The 20,824-nt window shown below is 37.7% G+C and overlaps 2 protein-coding genes across 3 annotated transcripts in view; one reads left to right on the forward strand and one right to left on the reverse strand.

Annotated features, from left to right (window-relative positions):
• IQCB1 (IQ motif containing B1) overlaps nt 1-10,903 on the reverse strand; it is a 40,749-nt gene extending 29,846 nt beyond the window's left edge. The window contains exons 1-5 of one of the 2 annotated variants that reach the window (XM_013963168.2): nt 10,805-10,903; nt 10,239-10,320; nt 5,349-5,460; nt 4,966-5,128; nt 2,990-3,119 (exon numbers count right to left, since the gene is read on the reverse strand). In XM_013963168.2, coding sequence (XP_013818622.1) covers nt 2,990-3,119; nt 4,966-5,128; nt 5,349-5,448 — 393 coding nt within the window. In that variant the 5' untranslated portion in view covers nt 5,449-5,460; nt 10,239-10,320; nt 10,805-10,903. The remainder of the gene's footprint in view (nt 1-2,989; nt 3,120-4,965; nt 5,129-5,348; nt 5,461-10,238; nt 10,321-10,804) is intronic. The other variant, XM_005675006.3, reaches the window with a different exon arrangement.
• The window catches only part of EAF2 (ELL associated factor 2), a 50,950-nt gene continuing 41,057 nt past the window's right edge, over nt 10,932-20,824 (forward strand). The window contains exon 1 of the mRNA XM_005675012.2: nt 10,932-11,223. Within this exon, the coding sequence (XP_005675069.1) occupies nt 11,118-11,223 (106 nt within the window). The 5' untranslated portion in view covers nt 10,932-11,117. The remainder of the gene's footprint in view (nt 11,224-20,824) is intronic.

A 20,824-nucleotide genomic window follows, 5' to 3' on the forward strand; every position in this document is an offset into this window, starting at 1 on the left:
GAATCTCCAAAGTTAAAAGTCTAGACATCTACTTTTTACACAATTAAGTGGGTGACTTGGTTATGCAGCCAGGGTTGAACATCACTGCAATATGCACATATAGATGTCAGTATATAAAGCATTTAGTGTATTTCAGTTGCAGCTTCTACTCTATGACTCCATGAGAGCATGAGACCATGTTATTTAGCTCTCCAGAGTCCCTTGGACTGCAAGAAGATCCAACCAGTCCATTCTAAAGGAGATCAGCCCTGAGTGTTCTTTGGAAGGAATGATGCTAAAGCTGAAACTCCAGTACTTTGGCCACCTCACACGAAGAGTTGACTCACTGGAAGACACTGATGCTGGGAGGGATTGGGGGCAGGAGAAGAAGGGGACGACAGCGGATGAAATGGCTGGATGGCATCACTGACTCGACTGACGTGAGTTTGAGTGAACTCTGGGAGATGGTGATGGACAGGGAGGCCTGGTATGCTGCGGTTGCAAAGAGTTGGACATGACTGAGTGACTGAACTGAACTGAAACACCCATTATATACTATACACCCAGTGTCTAAAGCAGTTCAAACACACAGTTAAATCAATATTTATCCAATAAATAAATGACAATTTTTTTCTGCTTCTTTGCTTCTGGAAAGTAGAGTGAGGAATTATTCTAGATTACAGTATGTGTCAAAGTGGGAAATAAACAGAATATATTCACATTTCTGTCTTTCCCTGGCCACATAATTTTACTGCCAAGTTAATATAAAGGCCATTAATCTCATCCATGTTCTGAATGTACTATGGCATAAAAGTAATAACAGCAAAAATATGATTGCTGTGGTTACTCTTTATAATAATGAAAGCATTTTCTTCCTATTATTCTAGTGCAGGGTTAGATAGGTGCTTAAACAGACATGTTCTAACAAATATAACAACAATCAAAAAAGAAAGAAGTGTCACATTAGATCAAGAATCCCTTTAGTCCAATAAATTGCCTTAGCCAGTTTCACTGAAAGAAAGGGCACATAATCTTCATTGCTACCAATCTCAAAGGATACTACTGGGTTCCTAAAATTAGTACTTTCTTTTAAAAGTCCATCAGATAATGTCAACCTTAAATTCATGGCCTCTGAGACTGGTTAACAAAATTTATCCCGAAGTCACTTCAAAATTCTGGCATAGGTGCTTTTCTATTCTTAAAAATAGAATATATGTATGTATGAATGTGTGTGTGTGTATATATACATATGTATGTATGCCTGTATATATGTATATGTATATTTTAACAAGTTTTCAGTTTAGGCCATAAAATCCTATGTATGTCCCACTACGTACTCCACTACCAACATACCACCTAATTTTAAAATATATATATATGATTGACAAACAACTAGGTAGATAGAATTAATAGATAAGTTCAGTTTTCTTATTCTTTTTTGACAGCATAAACAGAATTTTAATTAATTTTAAAGTCCAAACTGTTTTGTTTTAGTCTGTGCTGCTGATGCCATGATAACCCATCAACAAACAAGTGCTACAGGAGGAACTGGATGGGCGCAGAGGCTGGGCCTTGAAGTCAAAGAGAGCCAGTCCTCCTGCTCAAGCAGCCTGTCTATCACACCAGCACCTGCTCCACTGGCACCTGAGTCACGGACTCAGACAGTAGCTTCCTGCCTGGATTCTGGACACTACTTCTGTGCCCTTCTGGGCCTGTGCACTGAATCCTCTTTGTCCTGTCATCATCTTTTTATCCACCAATTTTAATTTCTTCTGTGGTCAAGGGGCCTTCTTTTTATTTTGTAGCTGATTTACTCCCTTTGATGGATATACTAAAAAAATTTTTATCTCTATACAAACACCATAATGTATCCTAACAAATAGGAAAGTATTATGGAAAGTATTGAAGGACAATATGAATGAAAATAATATAATTATTACTGCTTTTAAATGGGGAATATTAAAAATGTTTTGATGAAAACATAAAGCTTTCATAATGGTCTGAGCTCTTCATGAGATGGAAATTCATTTTACAAAGGAGGAAACAGAGGCAGAATGAAATCAAGTGATTTGTGTAAGAATCCAGAGTTAAGTTTTTGGCACAGCCAGAAAAAGAAATCAGATCCAGGGCTTCCCTGGTGGCTCAGTGGTAAAGAATCTGCCTGCCAATGCAGGAGACATGGACTGAAATGACAGTATGTTATCTGACTATAACAGAATTAAATTAGAAACTGGTAACAATAAAATATCAAGAAAATCCTCAACTATCTGGAAACTAAGCAACATACTTCAAAACAATCCATGGGTCAAAAAAAAAGTACATATAGTATTTAGCATAATTCACTCAAGAAATATTTGTTGGACTGATATGAATCCAAATGTTTTGGCTGAAATATTTTGACTAGAGAGGATCTGAATGAGCAAATAGAAAGTTTACCTTTATTCTTCTTTACCACCGGAGTTAACAAAGAAAAGCCTTGAGCTTAGAGAACAATACTTTCCTCTACAATTAATTAAAGCACAAATTATGCTATGGAAATAAATATCTATGGGTGTTGCTCAAAAGTGAGTAGTAAAGCAGATACTTCAAAAAGCATAGTGTCGTACAATATGCTTCAGTCAGCACTGTAAAATTTTCAACTGTAAAGGTTTTTTTGTAGCTAAAATGTTTAAATCCGTTACTCTAGTTGTTGTTTAATCACTAAGTCATGTCCAACTCTTTTATAACTCCATGGACCATATAGTCCACCAGGCTCCCCTGTCCATCGGATTTCTCAAGCAAGAATTATGGAACGTGTTGCCATTTCCTTCTCTAGAGGGTCTTCCTGACCCAGGAATTAAACCCACATCTCCTGCCTGGCAGGTGGATCATTTACCACTGAGCCACTTTGGAAGCCACTCCAATTGTCCTTGCAGCCAAATATCGCACATCTGAAAAACAATGTGGAATATCATCTCAAGAATTAAACAGTTTTGGCTACAAACACAAACCCCTAAGTAAACAAACATACCTTAGCTGCGTTGATGAAACATGTTTGTAATCGCCTCCCCAAAACCAGAAAATTTTCTACAGCCGATGGAAGTAATTCATTGTAAAATTCTTCTGCATCTTCTCCTGGTTCCAAGCCCACACAGCAATGGCTGAAATAAGAGCATAAGTTTGTGACTCAGTTTGTGCCAATTACAAATTTTAGACAAATGCTAAGGCTTCTAGACACTGTGTCTTAATGAGAATTTTTAGTATCTTTCTTTTGTTGTCAAGCCAATAAAGAATTTTTAATGGACAGTTAGTGTAACAACTTTGTTAATAAGTAAACAGTGGTGTGAATTTTGCCTGTATTTAGAGCTAGGACGTCTATTTTCTAAAAATTTACTTGTCAGTTCTTCAGGAAACAAAATACACTTGGCTCACAATAGAGAGAGAGGCAAGTTTTTGGTGAATGGGCTACACACACTCTAAAAGCAATAGAATACCTTGAGAATTTAACCCGGGAATAACATATGTTAACTGATACATTTTAGACATCAGACAGCTGAAAAATAGCTGGGGTAGTATTAGTCTACAAGGGACAGATTAGGAAATGGAACACTCTAATTTTATACCAATTCTTTCCAAGAGATCTCCTTTCCTAAAACCTGCAAAATATCTGATTGCATACTCCCTACATCGGAAGGACAAACAGCAAAAACTCTAGCAGACACATTCCACAGCAGACAATGAAAGGTCATTTAGAGAAATGGTGGGTCCTCTTGAAACCATACATAAAGTCATCCACTAGGTATGAAATGAGTATATTTAAAAGGTTCAATAATAAAAAAGTATTTCTGCAAACTAATACCAAAAAATGTCCCCAATCCAAGAACAGTCTCTATGTTTGTACTCTAATGAGTAAGTACTGATGCTTGAGGCTTGTGTAACAGTTACTACATATTGAGTATACTAAAAACTTAACTAATAGGTCTTTTTTTTTGCATATTGGTTCTGAAGGTCAAGAGACTTATACCCACATGCATCAGTTTCTCTTTTCCCTTTCATTTCTAAAGTTAATTAAAAGTACTATTTTTATTGAAAATGTTAATAAATGAAACACATTTTTGTACATTCATAACTGTGGATTTCTTAAGACGTGGAGTCTACTTCTGAGAGTCTAGCTCAATCAATATTTCCATGAGCTAACATATCTAACAAAACAAAGACATAAGGCCTTATTTACTTCAGGAAATAATCTTGAAAATTAAGGTATAAAAATATTATATACAGTTGTTAAGGTATACCTAATGGTATACCTTGAATCTGGCCTTTATCTATCTTTAATTATAAGTAAGCAGTTTCAAAAACTAAGATCCAATTAGTACTGCACATTTTCAGTTACTAATTAGGAAGTGGCTTAGACACTGGGAACATCTGGCTTATTTTATAGCCTCCTACATAAAAAAAAGATTTTGATCTCTTTTTCTCTTAATTTCTAGAGTGGCAGTAGATCAGTATATGCTGCTTCTAAATTTATTGGCATGATTTGGGTTACTAATGAAATATAAATTTGAGATAGCTAAATCAATATACTGTGAAATGAATAGTTTCTGTATCTCTCCTGAAATGCCTTTCATTTCAGCACCTCTTTCATTCTGCCTTGTATGATAAATCCACATGATTGTCATCCCATCTCTACTGTTAAGTTTTTCCAGCATAGAGCCAGTGTCTTAATCTCTTTGTTTCTTCAATATTCTTTAGTCAATAAAGAGTCTATAAGGTCCTTGGGATTCAGTGGTGAGCATGAGACAAGATCACCATCTTCGCAGAGCTTATGGAGTGAAATTTTAGACAGTGAAATATTCACAAGTACAGTTAGGAACAATATACATCCATAACATACCATGGAAGCAGTTGTCAATGTTTGTTAGCAAGATTTTAAGAAAAGAAAGCAAATTTCAAAATAAGAATCTACTATATCCCTCAACAAAAAGCTGACTTATTGCTTCATTTTACCTTAATATCTGTGTTAGCTGGGAAACTGTAGTCCAACCACCCTGGATACGAGAACAATCTTGAGTGAGGACCAAGAGGCAATACTGAATGAGATCATAACAATATATATCTTGTTTGATTTTCTTCAACTCTGAGCTTCCTAAAGGTGTGTTGTTTATTATTTCTAAGGCGAAAGGAAATAAGATAACTTATTTATGCTCAATAAATGCAAGAGCTATCTATATTTCTGTAAGTTGAATAAAAACTAAAAATACATTAAAAATGAAGAAATCACTGCTTTATCACAATGTTAAGATTTCACTGAACAAATTAAAAACAAATGCTAATATGACAGAATTTGTTTTGTTACTTAAATTAGCCAATCACAAAAAAGATTTTCTTACCTTTTAACTTCAACAGTATAACAGGGACATTCTGCTCAGGACTTTTTGCAACTTCAGCAGCCAGAGATAAGATTCTCGGGTCTGTACCTGTTGGCTTCATTTCTCATACCACCTATATTTAACAGAATCAGAAAGATAAAGGTCAACAGTCCTTAGTTAGGTCATCCCCTAAATAACATATGAAACATAAACGGCAATAGCTGGGCTTGGTTTGAAAAGTGAAAGTTAGATTTCTCTCATTTCTTCCTTATAGGAAGAAACTTGGATTTCTAAAGTTAGAGATTCTTATACCTTAGTGTAACAGCTACAGTCAGTTCAGTTCAGTCACTCAGTCATGTCTGACTCTTTGCCACCCCAAGAATTGCAGCACGCCAGGCCTCCCTGTCCATCACCAACTCCCGGAGTTCACTCAGACTCATGTCTATCAAGTCTGCGATGCCATCTGGCCATCTCATCCTCTGTCGTCCCCTTTTCCTCCTGCCCCCGATCCCTCCCAGCATCAGAGTCTTTTCCAATGAGCCAACTTTTTGCACGAGGTGGCCAAAGTACTGGAGTTTCAGCTTTAGCATCACTCCTTCCAAAGAACACCCAGGACTGATCTCCTTTAGAATGGACTGGTTGGATCTCCTTGCAGTCCAAGGGACTCTCAAGAGTCTTCTCCAACACCACAGTTCAAAAGCATCAATTCTTTGGCGCTCAGCTTTCTTCACAGTCCAACTCTCACATCCATACATGACCACAGGAAAAACCATAGCCTTGACTAGACAGCTACAGTGGGTACTGCTTATTGTGCACTAAGAGTCCAAAACTGTGCTTGGTGTTTCACACTCACTCTCTCTAATCTGCACAACAATACTAGGTTAGGAGTTCATTTTATCATGAAAGAGAAAGTGTGCAGAAAAGAGCTAATCCAAGCCTGTGTGTGTAGCACATAGCCTGTGTGCCTGTGTGCTTAGTCGTGTCCAACTTTTTGAGGCCCCGTGTATAGCCTACCAGACTCCTCTGTCCATGGAATTTTCCAGGCAAGAATTCCGGAATTGCTATTGGGTTACCATTTCCTGCTCCAAGGGATCTTCACAACTCAGGGTTTGAACCCACATCTCTTGCATCTCCTGTACTGGCAGGTAGATTCTTTAGCACTGAGTCACCTGGGAAGCCCAATACAGGCCTAAGACTGCTATCATTTTCAAAGGTCTTCTTATAAGGCTGGCTCTTGGCTGGTGTCTAAGAACTTGGATTTCAGGAGGTTTCCATCAATTTCTTAATATTAGTGTAGTTCACTGGGCCTAAATAATGTGGTTTATGTTAAACACCTGCTTTCCTTCCTGAAGTCTGGAATTCTGGTATATGGTAGCAGAGGACACCTACATGACCATCCTCCAATAAATACTCTGGTCACCAAGTTGCTAGTGAGCTTCCCTGGTAGACTATACTTCAACACATTATCACAATTAATTGCAGGAAGAATTAAGCATTATCCTATGTGACTCCATTGGGATAGGGCTCTCTTGGAAGAGAATACCTGTTTTCCTCTAAACTTCACCTCATGTGCCTTCTCCCTTTGCTGACTTTATTTTGTGTCCTTGTAGTATAATAAATCATAGCTATGAATATAATTATATCTTGAGAACTATGAGCCCTCCTAGCAAATCACTGAGCCTGAAGTTGGTCTTGGGGATTCCCAACACATAATTCAGAAATTTTATTATAAAATAACCAAAGCTTGTTTATAAACAGTATAGTAAACAAAATCAATTATCTTAAAAAAAAAACCACATCCTAATTTAATTTGTTGCTAAACCTTTTCTTTAAAAAAAGTTTTAAGGCATCCAAAGCTCAAAGAAACCATAAAAAATTATAGATGTTATTTATTTATAATTAATAAAGGCTAACATAACATTGTTTACTTTGAATTAAGCACCGTGTGAAGTGCGTCCATAAGCATTATCTCATTTAATACTTATAACAGGACTATGAGGCAGAGCCTTTAATCATCTCCACTTCACAGATTAAAAAAAAAGTAAAGTTTGAAGAAGAACCTTTCATCGTTCCACCACCCCTCCTCTATGTGGTAGAGTAAGTATTCAAATACAGATCAATATGACTCAAATTTCCATATCAATGTTCATTATATCCCCTCCCACATAAAAGAGAAAAAAACATGAAACATATTTCCAAAAACCTATTTCTAACTCACTTTTTATGCTAACACTCTTCATAACTGGCACCATAGTTCACATTTTTGGTCATAATATAGGCATCCAGAAAGCATTCCTTATTAGGTAAAATATTAATTATGAAAAAAACAAGTTTTGGAAATATTTTTTTAAAAAGCCTAGCACAACTCTTGGCACATAGAAGGCATACAACTTTCCAAGAAAGTGGACAGAGTTAATCTCATTCTTTCCAATAGCTGTATTATGCTATGCTTCCTTCATAATAGTGCATCAAAATATATTTAAGTATCTCCTCTATTGGAAGTCATTCAGAGTGTATGCCATTATAAGGAATGTGGCAATGAATATCAAAGTACATGTCTTATGTACTCATGATAGTTCTTTGTGGGATGAATTTTCCCTTCAAGTCAGATGGGTGCATGGCAAGATACATATTTTTAAATTTTTTTCATCAGACAATAAACTTTCCTCTAAAATGGATGTTCCAATTTATATTTCCAGCAACAATGTTTAAAGGTGCTCATTTTACTAAGCCATTAATAGTAAATAATGTTATATTTTGCATTTTTGTCAATTCGCTAGGTGAAAAATGGTATCATCTTGTTTTAATTTCTGTTTCTTTGATTATTAGGGAGGTTCAACATGTTTCACGTTTACTGGTCATTTCTTTTTTTTTAAGATATTTTCTATTTATACCCCTTAATTTTTCTATTAGCTTGTCTTACTCCTTTGTAGAAGCTTTAAGCTTTTTATACATGGATTAGACACCCTTTATCTTTTACATTGGTTGTAAACACATTTTGGCTTCCTGGGTAGCTCAAAAGGTAAAGAATCTGCCTGTAATGCAGGAAACATGGGCGTGATCTCTGGGTTGGGAAGATCTCCTGGAGAAGGGCATGGCAACTCACTCCAGGACTCTTGCCTGGAGAATTCCATGGACAGAGGAGTCTGGCAGGTTATAGTCCATGGGGTCGCAAAGAGTTGGACAGGACTGAGGGACTAACACTTTCATAAACACTTTATCCTTGTCGGCCATTTATTTTTTAAAGTTTAATTACGTTTTACCAAAGATTTACAATTTTTATGTAGTCAAGTATAACAATCTCTCCCTCTATGACTTCTACCTTTGGTGTCATGCTTACAAAGGTCCTTCCTATCCTAAGAGCTAAAATATAATCTTCTAAATTTTTCTACGTTTTTTACGATTTTGTTTTATTTGTATCTTCATTTACTTACAACTTAACCTTCAAAACATTAAGTTAGTTTTCTGAATGGTATATGATAGGAAGCTATAATAAGGTTAGATGAAATTACAGATTGGTGAAAAAAGAACAAATGCACCTAGCTTTCATAAACTCTTGAGGTAATTTCTCATGAATGGATACAAGAGAAGCAACCTGTCACCTCAATATATTTTTGGATTCTATTTAGTTCATTAATCTATTTCTTCCTGGGCTAGCTAGTACAATATAGTTTATTTAAATATATGTTTAGAGAAAATTCACATTAGAAGGTAACGTTCACAAGGGCAAAACTCATACCATTCCTGGTGACTGCCTTCTTATCTCCTTGATACACTGCTATATTCCCAGAGGATAGACTAGTACTTGGTAGGTGGTAGGTACTTAATATCTTAATATTTATGTAGATTGAAAGAATGAATAAACACACAAATTTGGGGTATTACAAAACTTCAATTTCTTGACGTCTACTTTTACCCTTGTTATAAGATGGAAACTTTAGATTTCTGCTGTAAAGCCTTTTTAAAAGTAAGACAAACTTATAACACTGTTCTTGATCTCTGGTTAACATAGTAAAACATTACTGAAACATTATCATCATCACCAAACAAGCACACGGCTCTATGACAGAGGTAAGGGTCACGAAGATTTTATACAGGACAGATTCTCAGCTCACATTCAGGTTAGGAAAGAAAAGTGTCCACATACTCATACATATCCATATGTAAAATAAAATATTTAATTCTATAAAATATGTTAAATGTCAAATACATGATATAGATAAGGATGAAAAACATACAGAGTCAGAAGACTGGGCTTCCATGAACAAGCTTTCTAACCTGTAAACAAAATAATAGTTCCTACCTCTTGGAATAATTTAAAATTTGGAAAAGAAGGCAGCCACCAAAGATGGCCCTAAAATGTTACATGACAGTCAAATCTCAGAAACAATAACCATTCAGAGAGCTTTTACTTTATGACATTGTTTTAAATGCTTTCTTGTACTACCTCATTTAATCCTCTGAAAAAGTGCAAGTTATAAGAACCATTATTTTTTTCCAAAAATTTTACTGATAAGCATACCTAACTTTGGTTCACACAAGTCACTCTGTGGAGTATGAAACTGGGGTTCAAACCCAAAGATTCTGGCTCCAGAACCTGAGCGCTTAATTACCACAGCAAACAGTCTTAGTACACTTTAAAAGAGCAGAATTTAGATAAGCAGATAGGCTGAGGCTGCCACGTTCATCTTCCTGCCTGGAAAAATATATGACAATTTGGAGAAGGTAGCAGTTAAGAAAGGGAGTTTTCAATCACCTTGAAAAGCCACCGCTGTTATGGCAACCATTTGTAAGCTTTCTCTTGGGTGCTTCTCCTCTAATACAGCATATCTGTCATCTTTACCCTTAAAGTCATCAACTTTTTAGACGGAAAAAAACAAGACATTATTTTTCAATAATTAATGCTATTACCCTGTTGCCAGAGCAAAAGCTCTCTGGCCTTGATCTTCTGGGAATCTCTTTTTCCAGGCCGTGCCCTTAACGCCAAGGATCTCTGTGAAAAAAAGAAATGAAGACGGCAACCCAATGCAACCTAGCTGCAACTGATCCTAAATACCTGCAGTTCCTAACTCTGAATCTTTATCCCCGCTTCTTAACAACCTCCCCTAAACCGCTCCCGCATCCCGGTATTAATACCACCTGGAACTTCCTTAGGAACAAAAGGCCAAATAACAACTGCTGAGGTCACAGCGTCGCCTCCAGTCAGGTCCATAGACTGCGCTCTGAGGCCACGGGCTCCTTTACTTCTGATTCTAGACCCGGCTTTGGCGCTACCAGGCCTCAGACAAGACATTAGGCCTCGCGCCCACTCTCCGCCCCTCCCCCTCCTCAGTTTCCACACCACATCTCCTCAAACAGGCCGGTTCTGCCTCTAATAGCTCCTAAAAGCCCGGTCACTTGGTCCAGAAGCCTGTGGTCCTGCCCTCTGGGTATCCCGGGGCCGCCTCCTTTACCAGACGCCACTTCAAGTCGGCTACCTCATTCCCGCCTCGCGTCGCTCCACCAGAGAACTCGGCTCCCAGGGCGTACCTCAGAAGCTCGGCCTCCCGGGGGCTGCGCGCGTCGCAACGCGTGAAGCTGGCGCAGGGACCAGGAGCCTCGTGGGCAAGGGGCGGGGCACCCTTCCCCAGGAAGCCAATCAGCGCCCAGTGGGACGGCGCTCGGCTGGCGCGGGGCGGAGTCTGTGGTGGCTGCACTGGTAGCCCCAGGCGCAGCTGGTTCAAACAGGCTGAGGTGGCAACTGGTAGTCTGCGCCAGCGGCAGAGGCAAAGTCAGAGCCGCAGGAGAAGGATGAATGGAGCAGCTGGACCTTCGCATATTGACAGCCGCGAGCGAGTTCTCAAGTTAGGGGGCAGTTTTGAGAAGCAGCCTCGCTGCGCCTTCCACACTGTGCGCTGTGAGTGAGGACGCCCGAGGGGAAAGGGAGGATTTCTGGTTTAGGGGGTGCAGAAGCACAACCCTCTCCAAGTCGTGTTCGAACAGATCCTCTTATTCTGTGAGAGAATGGGGTGCCCTGTGCGACCCGCTGCTTTAGCCGTAAAGTGCTAGGGGGCCGGTGGAAGCAGGCAGATGGAAGCCGCAGGTGTGGGTAATTCTGAGTGGAGTGATTTAAGGGAGACCAGCAGGGCTTCCCTGGTGGCGGGAGACCTGGGTTCCATCCCTAGGTTGGGAAGATCCCTGGAGGAGGAAATGGCAACCCACTCCAGTATTCTTGCCTGGAAAATCCCCATGGACAGAGAAGCCTGGCGGACTACAGTCCATGGGATCGCAAAGAGTTGGACACGACTGAGCGATTAAGCACGACAGCAGGTAGAAAGGGACGCTATGTGGGGTAGGTCTGCAGAGGCGACTATGGATGGAGTCAGAGCTGACTGGTGGCCGATTCAGAGGTGGAAAGGAAGGTACAGTTGACCCTTGAACCACGCAGGGGTTAGGGGTGCCGATCTCGCGCTGTGGAAAATCCACTTATTTGCTGCCTCTGCCTCAGAAACCAGGGAGTCGATATACGACTCACCCGAGGTCCAGAAGCGGAAGCCGTTGGTTAGAATCAGACTGAAACTTTAGTGTTTTGATTCCATATATGTGACCTCTAATGGAACACATGCTTCTCCCATACTTCATTAATTTAAAGATCTGTAAGATGAAAATACAGGTACTCTATTTAGTGGGGGAAAATTCCGCATGTAAGTGGACCTGTGAATCTCAGCCCCGTGCGTGTTACTCAAGGAACAACTGTAGTAAGGTGACAAGTGGATGGGGGGGCAAAGGGAAATGGGAAGGAGAATGCCTTTAGGTTGGTAGGGAAATATTCTTTCCTGTCTTCACTTTTGGTGTCTCTGACTGATGGGGGTTCTTAGTGTATTTCTGGGGAAAGATTTTTGGATCGTTCTTATATCTGTATCTCTTTTGGATCCCTGATTTCATTCAGTCATCTATCAAATACTAATGATCACAGTATTGAAGGGTGCACTATTAATTTATTAGAAAGTTCTTTTGTCCTCTGGAACTAGTTTTGATCCATTTTCCTCTTTTATGTTGTTGAGGTAGGAAATAGAACTCTTTTGCTTTAATAGTTGGATGGTGTAGATTCCAGGAAGGAAATATAATATATTATGATTTGATATGTAAAACATTCATTCTTTGCATAATAACCCTCAGAATTATAGAGTGGGAAGGAAACTTTGAGATCATTGAGTCATAACCTCTTATTTTTCTGTGGCAAAATTTTCAAGTAGGTATTTTTTTCACTTCCTCTTACTACAGTACCCTCCCTTAGTGTCTCATCATTCCACCCTTCCTAGTCATTCTGTTGTAAGACTGTTTTAGAGATCTTTATAGTTTTTGCTCTGAAGTGTTTCATGCTTTGTTAAAACTCACATTCTCCTTAGGTTTACATAGTTGTACACAATCTGATTATGGTAACTCACAGTGAAGATAACAAGAGCCTACCACACTTTATCTAGTGAGACAGCTAGTGCTGGCTGTGCAGTTTCTCTCCTTCAGTTCCATTTTCCAAAAGTATGGTAGAGTTTTATCTGGTTTCTCCACACCTTTCTCTCAAATAATATCTTCCTTCTCCTTTCCTCTTCTTTCTCAGGTTTCCAGTCATCATAGTATTAATTTTTTAAATTGTGTTTTAAGATTATACACATTTGCTGAAGACTCGATTTTCCTGACACTTGGCTATATCTTTTTAAGGGCGTAAAACCCAAATTTAAATGAAAAAGAAATAGACTTCAAAAAGCGCTTTGCAGATGCCTTAAAGTCTTTTGTTTATAAAAGTTCTCAAAATGCTGGAATTGTGTCTTCAGAATCAGAGTATTGGATGATCCATTACAAGAATGAATATAACCAAAACAGCAACGGTAGTAACCACAATAAACCCAGGTGTTTGAATATACTTTTAATCCTGTGGAAGACATTACAAAGGTGTTCAGCCCTTAGTTTTTTTCTTGTTGAAGCAGACAGAACCTTTCTAGATGTATTAAAATAAAACCGGTCATTAACCTTGAGGACTGGTTTACTTCCCATGTGATTCATACCCCATTAAGGACACAGAGTAAGTGATGAGACTTATTTTAAAAAAATTATGCATTTTCTTTCTAGAAATAAAAAATGTTTATTATTTTTAATTATCACTACTGTGCATAAAGATATATTTTTTTCTGAAGGAGATTGATGGAGAACTGTTTCTATTTTTAAAAAATATATTCATGTTTAGGCTCAGTAATGAAGTAGAACAGAAATACACACATAATACATTAATTTCAACTTTTCTATTAACTATGTAATTTAGAAAATTCATTTTAAATTGCTGAGCTCATCTTATCTATAGAATGGAGCAATAAATTCAGCATTCTCTCATTTTTTATTAAAATTAGGAAATATTCTTAAATTGAAAGATATGTGAAAAATACTGAAAAATATTTTCAGTATCAGTTTTACATAATGCTCAAAGCTTTCATTTATCCCCTAAATGTAAATATCTTCATAACCTTCTAGGGATTTTAACAGTTAAGGTTGTGAAATACATATTAAAAGTATTATAATTTTTAAGAATATATATTAGCATTTTTAAATAAATAAAAACCATTTATTTATTTTAAAAGTTTTTATTGAAACAAAGTTGACATATGTTAGTTTCAGGTGTCCTATATAATGACTTTATATTTGCAAACATTATGAAATGATCACCACCATAAATCTAGTAACCATCTGTCCCCATACAAAGTTATAATAATATTATTGACCATGTTCCTTATGCTCAATACTTGTTTATTATGTAACTGGAGATTTGTACCTTTTAATCTCCTTCTGGGTTGGCCTAATTTATAACAAACACTCAAATCATTGTGACTTGGAAGAAAGTCAGTCAGTTCAGTTGCTCAGTCGTGTCCAACTCTTTGTGACCCCATGAATCGCAGCGCACCAGGCCTCCCTGTCCATCACCAACTCCTGGAGTTTACCCAATCTCATGTCTATCAAGTCGGTGATGCCATCCAGCCATCTCATCCTCTGTTGTCCCCTTCTCCTCCTGCCCCCAATCCCTCCCAGCATGAGGGTCTTTTCCAATGAGTCAACTCTTTGCATGAGGTGGCCAAAGTATTGGAGTTTCAGCTTCAGCATCAGGCCTTCCAATGAATACGCAGGACTGATCTCCTTTAGGATGGACTGGTTGGATCTCCTAGCAGTCCAAGGGACTCTCAAGAGTCTTCTCCAACACCACAGTTCAAAAGCATCAATGCTTCAGCACTCAGCTTTCTTCACAGTCCAACTTTCACATCCATACATGACCACTGGAAAAACCATAGCCTTGATTAAACAGACCTTTGTTGGCAAAGTATCTGTTTTTAGGTAATTGGGTAATTATGCCTGTTCAGTGCACTTAGGTTTTGGAAAAACCTGGATGTGAATTCTGACCTTCACTGCCTATATATGTAATATAACTTTGGGAACATTCTCTGAGTTTTCAGTCTCAGTTTTTCAAATGTAGAATGATAATAATAGCATTTACATTTCAGAATTTCAGAATTAAATAAGACAGTATAAACAACCTAGCACAGTGTTTGGTACATGGTAGAGTATAAATAGTAGTCACTGTTATTCTTGAAGGTTATATTCAAATGTGTATGAGGAGTGCCAGTAAATGTAATTTATTTAGACTTTCAGAAAGCATTTATCAGGGCTTGGCAGTAAAACCTATCAAAAGATAGTCAGCATGTGGTAGGGAAGATGTGGGGTGCTCTATAAATGATAAACCAAATGCTTAACTGCAGATGCCTCACTGGGTAGAAGAGTTTGAGTAATAGGACTCACTAGAACAAGTGCTGAATTTGGGCTAGCACTGGTTTTGCAATTTATATCCAGATAAGTGAATAAAGATTGAAATTCCTAAGTTTGTACATGACACCATTTTTTGCTGTCATAAAATGATGAGCTCATGGACAGTGACTGCAGGAAGACTGTGAGGCACCGAGTGGAGCCATTCCTAAAAAAGTGGTTGTTAAGCTTTGGTGTGAGCAAATATTCGAGATGACACTAATGAACATATGATTAAAATCATATTTACAGTAATGTTCTTCTGATTAGTGTAGTATAATGGAAAGGGTATGTGTTTTGGAGTTAGTTGAATTAGTTCAAATCTTAGGAAATAAATTTATGATACTAATTGTGGGCTCCTTTGTGAAGATACTGACATTGTGTGATGCTACAGCCAAAACAGTCAAAAAAGTAACAGAAAAGTATTGAAAACAAAACAGGAAATGTTTTTCTACTCTTAATGTGGTATAAGTAATTGTGTTGTAAACTTGAGGAAAATAATACAGGCGAAGGAAATCCAGAGAAAATAAACAAATGATAAAATTAGTAGTGGGGTTTCCAAACCAAGAGAAACTGAAAGAAATAAACTTTTTAGTCTGGAATCATAGCAACTTAAACATTAGAAAACATATGCAAAGTATGACATGAGATTATTCAATAAATTCTGTAATTTTAGAGCTCTATTTAACCCCATGAAACACAAAAGTTGCATACTTTAAAAGAAATTTATTGTGTGAGGTAAATAAAAAGATAACACTTCTTAATATAAACAAGTAAAAAGTGGACTTTATTAATTCCAACAGTAATCATTAGAAATGTAGATTCAGAGTAGTTCAGAATAGTGTTGATAGACTTATTGGTTATAAATTCCAGCTTATCATTAAGCAAAACTACAGGTGTGTTGAGTACATTTCTGTATGTTATATGTATCTCAGATATAATAGGCATTTATTCATAGTCTTTTAAGGGCTTGTGAATCCCTTGAAATTATATAGTATTTGATATATTTTTTCATAAATGCATTTTTATGCAAACAGGATCTATAGCTGGTCTATAATTTTCATCAGATTCCCAAAGGGGCTTATGACTATTGCTCATCTCCTATCTCTAACCCCCAGACACACGCATATATACAAAAGTTCAGAGCTGTGGATGTAAGGCAAAGAAGCCATATAATATAGAAGGGTAGAGTATAATATAGAATGGTGTGGTCACTCACCTAGAGCTAGATATCCTGGAGTGTGAAGTCAAGTGGACTTAGGAAGCATTGCTACAAACAAAGCTGGTGGAGGTGATGGAATTCCAGCTGAGCTGTTTCAAATCCTAAATGATGATGTTGTTAAAGTGCTGCACTCAATATGCCAGGAAATTTGGAAAACTCAGCAGTGGCCACAGTACTGGAAAAGGTCAGTTTTCATTCCAATCCCAAGGAAAGGCAATGCCAAAGAATGTTCAAACTACCATACAACTGCACTTATTTCACATACTAGTAAGAATATGCTCAAAATCCATCAATCTAGTCTTCAGCAGTATGTGAACTGAGAACTTCCAGATACACAAGCTAGATTTAGAAAAGGAAGAAGAGCTAACATTTGTTGGATCATAGAGAAAACAAGAGAGTTTCAGATAAACATCTACTTCTGCTTCTTTGATTATGCTAAAGCCTTTGACTGTGTGGATCACAGCAAACTGGAAAATTCTTAAAGAGATCAGAATACCAAACCACCTTCTCTCTCTCTTGAGAAACCTGTATTCAGGTCAACAAGCAACAGTTAGAACCAGACATGGAACAACTAATTGGTTCTAAATTGAGAAAGGAGTATATCAAGGCTGTATATTGTCACCCTGCTTATTTAACTTATATGCAGAGTACATCATGCAAAATGCCAGACTCAGCCAGATTCATAGCCCTTAAAAGCTTATGAATAAATGCCAGACTAATGGCAGAAACTGAAGAGAAACTGAAGAGTCCGTTGATGAGGGTAAAAGAGGAGAATGTAAAAGCTGGCTTGAGACTCAACATTTAAAAAAAATTAAGATCATGGCAACTGGTTCTATCACTTCATGGCAAATAGAAGAGGAAAAAGTGAAAACTGACAGATTTTATTTTCTTGGGCTCTCAAATCACTACAGCTGGTGACTGCAGCCATGAAATTAAAAGACATTTGCTCTGTGGAAGGAAAACGGCCAAACCTAGATAGAGTATTAAAAATAAGAGATATAACTTTGCCCCAAAAGTCCATATTGTCAAAGCAATGATTTTTCCAGTAGTCATGTACAGATGTGAGTGTTGGATAATAAGGAAGGCTGAATGCTGAAAAATGGATGCTTTTGAATTGTGGTGCCGGAGAAGACTCTTGAGACTCTCTTGGATTGCCAAGAAGATCAAACCAGTCAATCCTGAAAGAAATAAACCCTGAATGTTCACTGGAAAACTGATGCTGAAGGTGAAAGTCCAATACTTAAACCTGATTCAAACAGCCACCTGATGCTGAGAAAGATGGAATGCAAAAGGAGAAGGGGGAGACAGAGGATAGATAATTACATAGCATCACCAACTCAGTGGTTATAAATCTGAGCAAGTTCTAGGAGATAGCAGGGGACAGAGGGGACTGGCGTGCTACAGTCTATGGGGTCACAAAAAGTCGAACACAACTTAGCGACTGAACAAGAATAATAGTGGCTTGAGTTTCTGAGTTATCTTTTACTGGCTTCATTACTTAGAGGAGTTCACCATCAGTAAAATTTGGGTGAGAATATTAAAATCAAAATGTTGTGAAGATCAAAAGTAATGATATATTGTAAAGAAAAAGAATCAGTTTTTAAACACCAAAATAGAGATTATAGATTTATAGCCTACTGGCAGATTTTGACTTTACAGATGTTTTGTTTGACCCCCACAGATGTTGTTTTAACATAAATTAGTTATAAATCCTAAAAATCAAGATCCTTTATACGAAAATATGGATTACGAGTGTCATGTTGGTTTATTTCTCTTCCTTGGTTTTTATCTCATCACAACAAAAATTTGGAACAAGGGACTAAACCCCATTCCAGGCACACCCAGGAGAGCTCACAGATATGCTACAAAAATAACCACAGAGACTATTGCAACTCCTGCACATGTACCCTTGGCACATAGTGGATACAGGCTAACCACAGGCACTTCTTCAAGTAACCTTAGGCAGCTAGGAGCCCTTTAAGTGTTCATAAATATTCCACACATACATATATCTGATCATAACAGATGAAATTATGAGAAGACATACACAACAAAGTCTGTTGTTATATAACTTGCAATTGCCAGTTGGCCTTGAGTGTATGCGCGTTTGTATTTCCTTTCCTTGACTGGTGGTTGGTACAAGCCCTGTTTTGCACTGGGCACAACAAAAAGGAGGAGACAGAAAGTATGAAAAGAGGGAAGCCAATAGGGATGAGGAAGACAGCTGCTTTGGGGTCAGCCTGCTCCCATGTCTTGGGAGTGTCTGTCTAACAGAAAATCTGTCTGCTTGAATGGAACTGAGCTATAACTTGTCTGTTGTTTTAAACCCTTTAGTCCATTGTTCCAAATTTTTGTTTTAGAGATCAGCTTGCATCCTTTTTGGATAGGCCACCCCTCATTGCTCATGCCCAACTTCTTACCTAACACCAGCTTCTCTTTTGAAAAAATCAGAAGATGACTTGACAACAGTGAAGGAATTCTATGTCAGAATTATTATCAAACATTAATGTATACTGATGTGAATTAGTTTTAAGAGATTTACATATCTTAGTTTTATAAACTTATTTATTTTTAATTGGAGGATAATTGCTTTACAATGATGTGTTAGTTTCTGCCATACATCAACATGAACCAGCCATAGGTAAACATATGTCTCCTCCCTCTTGAACCTCTCTCCCACCTCCTATCCCATCTCAACCCTCTAGGTTGTCACCAAGCACCAGGTTTGAGTTCTCTGCATCATACAGCAAATTCCCACTGGCTATCTGTTTTACATATGGTAATATATATGTTTCCATGCTCCTCTCCCAATTTGTCCAACCCTCTCCTTCCCCCACTGTGTCCACAAGTCTGTTCTCTATGTCTATGTCTCTAATGCCACAGTGCAAATAGGTTTATCAGCTTCATTTTTCTAGATTCCATGTATATATGTTAGTATACAATATTTGTTTTTCTTTTTTTGACTTATTTCACTCTGTATAACAGGCTCTAGGTTCATCTACCTCATTAGAACTGACTCAAATACATTCCTTTTATGGCTAAGTAAATTCCCTTGTGTGTATATAAATATATCACAGTCCATTCATCTGTCCATGGACATCTAGGTTCCTTCCATGTCCTAGCTATTGTAAATAGTGCTGCAATGAACTTTGCTGCTGCTGCTAAGTTGCTTCAGTCGTCTCTGACTCTGTGCAACCCCACAGATGGCAGCCTACCAGGCTCCCCCGTCCCTGGGATTCTCCAGGTAAGAACACTGGAGTGGGTTGCCATTTCCTTCTCCAATGCATGAAAGTGAAAAGTGAAAGTGAAGTCGCTCAGTTGTGTCCAACTCTTAGCGACCGCATGGACTGTAGCCCACCAGGCTCCTTCGTCCATGGGATTTTCCAGGCAAGAGTACTGGAGTGGGGTGCAATAAATTCTCTGCAATGAATATTGGGGTACATATATCTTTTTCAGTTATGGTTTTCTCAGAGTATATGTGCAGGAGTGGGATTGCTGGGTCGTGTGGTAGTTCTATTCCTAGTTTTTTAAGGAATCTCCATAGTGTTCTTCATAGTGGCTACATCAATTACATTCCCACAAATAGGGCAGGAGGGTTCCCTTTTCTCCACACTCTATCCAGTATTTATTATTTTTAGATTTTTTGATGATGGCCATTCTGACTGGTGTGAAGTGATAACCTCATTGTAGTTTTGATGTGAACTTCTCTACTGATAAGCAATATTAAGCATGTTTTCATTGTGTGTATTAGCCATCTGTATGTCTTCTTTGGAAAAATGTCTGTTTCAACTTTTTGATTGGGTGGTTTGTTTTTCTGTTCTTGAGCTACATGAGGTGCTTGTATATTTTGAATATTAATACTTTGTCAGTTGTTTCATTTGCTATTATTTTCTCTCATTCTGAGGATTTCACCTTTTTTATCATTTCCTTTGCTGTGCAAAAGCTTTTCAGTTTAATTAGGTCACACTTGTTTATTCTAGTTTTTATTTCCAATACTCTAGAAGGTGGGTCATAGAGGATCTGCTGTGATTTATGTCAAAGTGTTCTCTGCCTGTATTTTCCTCTAAGAGTTTTATAGTTTTTGGTCTTAATGTTTAGGTCTTTAATCTAGTTGGAGTTTCTCTTTGTGTTCTTTGAGATTTCTAAGCTTGTTTAGTATGTGAAATACTTATATCTCAGCACCCTAAGTTCCATCTAGGTGATATATTTTAATGACATACTTTAGTCCAAAATGAAAGCTTATTTTAATTTCTTATGAAGTGGCAGATTTGGTTAAATTTACACATCTTTTAGTGGTGTATATATCCACGAGAAACTCAAGCTGTTAAAATAAATAAGCTTTCTTTAAAGTTTCCCCATGAATATGTGTTTGCTGCGTTTTCATTCATTTCGTATTCTGCTAGCGTAGCAGAATTCCTTGGTTCCCTGTTGGCTCAGAAGTTAAAGAATCTACCTG

Source organism: Capra hircus, chromosome 1 (genome assembly GCF_001704415.2).
Source record: "Capra hircus breed San Clemente chromosome 1, ASM170441v1, whole genome shotgun sequence".
Taxonomy (NCBI): domain Eukaryota; kingdom Metazoa; phylum Chordata; class Mammalia; order Artiodactyla; family Bovidae; genus Capra; species Capra hircus.